General features: G+C 23.4%; 1 protein-coding gene across 1 annotated transcript in view; it reads left to right on the forward strand.

Moving 5' to 3' along the window:
* The window catches only part of LOC124955277 (procathepsin L-like), an 8,330-nt gene extending 3,330 nt beyond the window's left edge, over positions 1-5,000 (forward strand). Inside the window, exons 3-5 of the mRNA XM_047509474.1 lie at positions 1-300; positions 1,978-2,138; positions 4,261-5,000. The exon at positions 1-300 is cut by the window's left edge and continues 60 nt beyond it. Coding sequence (XP_047365430.1) covers positions 1-300; positions 1,978-2,138; positions 4,261-4,456 — 657 coding nt within the window. The 3' untranslated portion in view covers positions 4,457-5,000. The remainder of the gene's footprint in view (positions 301-1,977; positions 2,139-4,260) is intronic.
* The last annotated feature ends 496 nt before the right edge of the window (positions 5,001-5,496 follow it).

The raw sequence follows: 5,496 nt of genomic DNA on the forward strand, positions 1-5,496 counted from the left end.
TTGCAAGATCCTAAACTCGTACCGTCTCATTTGGATTGGCGTGAACTAGGCTTTGTGACGAAGCCAGTGAATCAAATGAAATGTGGAAGCTGTTATGCATATTCAATAGCTGGCACGATAGAGGCCCAGTTATTTAAACAGACTGGCAAGCTAATACCATTGAGTGAACAGCAATTGGTTGATTGCAGTACGATAACTGGGAATATTGGTTGCAATGGTGGTTCCCTCAGGAATACCCTAAGATATCTTGAGAAATCAAAAGGACTCATGCCGCAAAACATGTACCCTTACAAAGGGAAAGTATGTAATATTATTCCAATCGATATTATCATTATCAATTTGTATAATTGATTTGTCTTTTTTCCCTTTTGTCTTTACTTTGTTTTGTTTATTTATTTTTCTGCTTTTTTCTTTTCGTTCTTCTTTTTTTTTCTTTTTTTTTTTTTTTTTTTTTTTTTTTTTTCCTTACATTTCTTTTCTTCTGTTTCATTGTGTTTTTTCTTTTTTTAATTCTTCTTCTTCTTTTTGACATTTAAAAAAGAAAAAACAACTCAGAAAAATTATTATGGAATTATTATTATTATTATTATTATTATTATTATTATTATTATTATTATTATTATTATTATTATTATATTTTGTTTTGTTTTTATAAGAATTCATAATTTAATTTATTTTATATATATATATATATATATATATATAATATATATAATAATATATATAATATATAATAATGTATATGTTATAATGCATGTTGTATATATGTTTATATGTATAATAATAATATGTTTATATAAATAGATATGCATGATAATAATATGCTCATATATAAATAGATATTTATAATAATAATGAAAATTAATATACATATAAATAATGTTAGCGAAGCTTGACATTTTTTTTTTTTTTTTTTTTTATTTATTTATTTTTTTTTCCTCCGCATAAAATTTATCTTGAAAGCGGATTTGAAAGTTTATCAGAATTGTTGAATGAAATGTATGTTATGATTAATCCTTTCGCTCGTATATATGCATAGATTACAGTGATCTCTCAAGCGTGTGTATGATGCAACTGTAGATTTTTATTTTGAATTATTCTCTCTCTCTCTCTCTCTCTCTCTCTCTCTCTCTCTCTCTCTCTCTCTCTCTCTCTCTCTCTCTCTCTCTCTCTCTCTCTCTCTCCCTCTTTCTTCGTTGCAATAAAACTGGTTGTATATTTTCGTTCGAATTTCTTGAAATTTTATGCAATGACCAGCATTTATTTTTGCAATAATATATGTTTCCTCTGCTTTTTCTTTCTTTTTTTCTTTTTTTTTTTTTTTTTTTTTTTTTTTTTTTTTCTTCATTATCGGTCACGCATGAATACGAAATGTCCAATTCAATAACATATAATATGTGCATGTACAAGCAAAAATAAAATATATATTTCCGTTGACAATTATCTCATTTGATTGAATTTATTTAAGAATGTTCTGTTATGCTCGTGTTGAGTTCTGATGTTTCGATGATGTAATCGAAAACTCGCCTGACATATGACGGAATTTAATTTAATATCTTTGAAATGTTATTAAACTTATTAAAATAGTATTTCAAAACTTTTCTTATTTTCTTCTTCTTCTTCTTCTTCTCCTTCTTTCTTTTTTTTTTATTCTTTTTTTTATTTTCGAATACATCATATAAAAATAAAAACATGAACAATTTCGATGAATTTATATTTTCAAAAAAAAAAAAAAAAAAAAAAAAAAAAAAATGAAAAAACGTTCGTGGAAGCAATATCAATAAATTTCAATGTGTATTAAATGGGAGAAAAAAAAGGACAGAAATATATTTAAAAATTAAGTAATAAAAATTATTTGTCGTTGCTGTTGTTATTGTTATTGTTGTCGTTGTTGTTGTTGTTATAATGTTAAGAATTTTTCAAACGAACAGATATTAATTAACGTTACTAATGAAAATCTCTTTTTATGATTATTAGCAAGGTCAATGTAATTTCATAAAGGATCACAGTGTCGTTAATATAACTTCATGGGCAGTTTTACCAGCACGTGATGAAAAAGCATTGGAAGTAGCTATTGCGACAATTGGTCCTGTAGCAGCATCAATAAATGCGAACCCGAAGACCTTTCAACTCTATCAGTGAGTAAATGTATTTTCAAAATTATTTTTCTTTCGGATGGAAAGTCTCCGAGTGGACTAAATATTTTCTTTATTTATATGTATATATATATATATTAATATATACATGTATCTATAAAATATATATGTATATATAAATAGTACATGTATATATTACATGTATATGTATATACAAAATAATACGTAGGTATTTTTAATTTTCAAGAAAAAAAAGAATGTAAACTTACTTCTTATATATATATACATATATAATAAAAATAATTTCGACTATTCGATAAATGCACGTATTATTATTAATTAATTATTATTAAAATATAATTATAATAATAAAAGAAAATATTATTGATAATAACGAAAATATTCAATTTTAATTACAATACTATTATAATTATTAATAATTATAATTATTAAAAATTATTTTGTTTCAAAATTATTATTTTGATTATATATAATTTATTATATTGTATATAAATATATATTTATATATATATATATATATATATATATATATATATATATATGTATATATGTATATATATATAAATATAAAATAAAAGTCGTACAAAAAAGAAAGAAAATTTCCATTTTTCGGATAAGTCTAAAGATAATTCGTAATGAATGCAATATGATATTTACATACATGAATGACATATCGCCTAATCTTTTTGACAAATATTCTTTAATATTTTTCATATGACATGTATTTTTTTATGACATGTATTTTTTTACGACATGTATAAATATAATAAATCATAAACAAAAAAATTTCCATTATTTGAATAATAAAAAAATAAGGTCTACCATTATATTTGGATTATATAGCTATATCATATCTTACATATAATATATCATATAATTATTCGTTCATATCGAACGATATATATATATATATATATATATATATATATATATATATACATGTATATACGATGTTTGTATGTATACGTGTATATATTAAATTATATAAAAATAAAAAGAACAATATGTCTACTGCAATATTTGCATAGAAATAATATGAGCTTGGAAAAACAAGTTTCTACATACAAAATATTTACGCATACACGCACACATATATACACAAATATATTAAATTTTTCATTTCATTATACTTAAATCCAGATAAAACTGATAATATTATCAACCTCGATTCATTAACCCTGGTCTAATGATGATGATAATAATAATAATAATAATAATAATAAAAAGAAAGAATTTCCCAATTACAACGAACCACAATGTAATTTCAACGTTGGTGGTCGATTTCATCATATTTTTAAGTCAATTAACTTTAACATATTATAATATGTCGCAATGATTTTTTTTTTCTTTTTTTCTCTGAAATAGCGTGGCCTTTATCGGGTGAAGACGTATACATTGTATTTAACAATATTTTCATATACGACACAAATATCATCGAGAGGTTTACTTACGCAATCATTTCCATCCATCTTGTTCTTTTTAAGAAAGTGATGGCATCCTTGAAAAAAAAAAAAAAAAGAAAAAGAAAAAGAAAAAAAAACAAAACAAAAACAAAAAATAAAAGAAAAGAAAAGAAACAAGTACTGCGAATTTTATCGATGAGTTTGCTGAATTTGTAAGTCATCGAACTCATATCATTTTAAAGAATAAAACATGTAATGATTGTTGCATTTTTATTTTTTCGAACGTATGCATGCACAACTATACATATATATATATATATATATATATATATATATATATATATATATAAATATGTATATAATAAATAATATATAATATATAATTATTATATCATATAAAATTGTATTAATTTTCTTATATCATATCTTAGATATATATATATATATAAATTATATATATAATTAAAAATTATAAATACGAGTGTGTGTGTGTGTATACATTTCTAGCTTAACAAAATCACGATTCTCATTACATAAAAACAATAAAAATTGAATATCTCGAATAAAAATATCCCATAATAATATATTTCAATTTCATTGAAAAAAATTATGATTATTATTATTATTATTATTATTATTATTATTATTATTATTATTATTATTATTATTATTATTATTATTATTAATTATGTTAATATATATAACTTGAATTTTAAATTGAAATAAAAATGAATTTACAGTCAAGGTGTTTACGATGACGTTGCATGTACCTCCGACATAGTAAATCATGCCATACTGATCATTGGATATACACCAACCGAATGGATTTTGAAGAATTGGTGGGGTGAACATTGGGGCGAGGGTGGTTACATGCGATTGGCAAGGCACAAAAATCGTTGCGGTATTGCAAATTATGCGGCTTATGCAAAAATTTAATAACACCTATAATTATAACAAACATCTTAACTTACTACCTATCTTTAATATCAATTAAAAGATATCATTGTTCTTCTTCTTCTTTTTTTTTTTCAATTTTTTTTTTTTTTTTCTTTAATATATATTTAACGATATAACTGAGAAATTTATCATTATCAATATATGACGTGATAAAACGTTTAAATATTTTGAACGATCTAATCGTGCAACATGTGTATTATATTTGTTTAATAAACAAAGTGAGGAACTTAAGAGGAAATAAACTAATGATATATTAAATTATGTGTTTTATGCAATAAAAATGAGAAATTTCTAGAAATAATAAATAACACTTTGAAAAAAGATTGCTGTTCAAAAAGTTGGAAAAACATCAACGATAATACCGATTCTAAAGGATAGTAAAAGCAAAAAAAAAAAAAAAGCAAATGATTACAAACTGATTAATATACTATCGAGGTTATGAAAGAGTATTAGAAATTAGTGATGAAGAAACAAATAGAAAGGTATTTGGAACTTATCGATATTATATTCTCCCTCTCTCTCTCTCTCTCTCTTCCCCCCCTCTCTCTCTCTCGTTTGAACAGAATAAATTAATTAATGTAATTTATTGTTCGTGAAATAATAAACATATATCGTGGTTTTACTTTACCATTAAATGAATTTTATTTGATATACAAGTGTATTAATTAAATATTAATGAAAGTAATGAAAATTCAAGATATCATTGGTTATTTATTATTAATCATGTTATAATTCATCTTTTGTATTTTATTTGGCAAAAAGAGAGAAAGAGAGAAAGAGAAAGAGAGAGAGAGTGAGAGAGAGAGAGAGAGAGATAGGGGCAAGTGTTCGTATAAAAATGAAGGCGAAGAGAAAATTCGTAAATCAAAATGTCAGATATGTCAACCGATCCGATTACCAATCGATTATATATATATATATATCAAAAATTGAACATTTTCGCGAAACTCGTGTGACGTTCGTTCGAGTTAAAAGAACGCGAAGTTTATCTTTTTTTTTCTTCTTCTTCTTCTTTTCTT

Source organism: Vespa velutina, chromosome 17, assembly GCF_912470025.1.
Source record: "Vespa velutina chromosome 17, iVesVel2.1, whole genome shotgun sequence".
Lineage (NCBI taxonomy): Eukaryota > Metazoa > Arthropoda > Insecta > Hymenoptera > Vespidae > Vespa > Vespa velutina.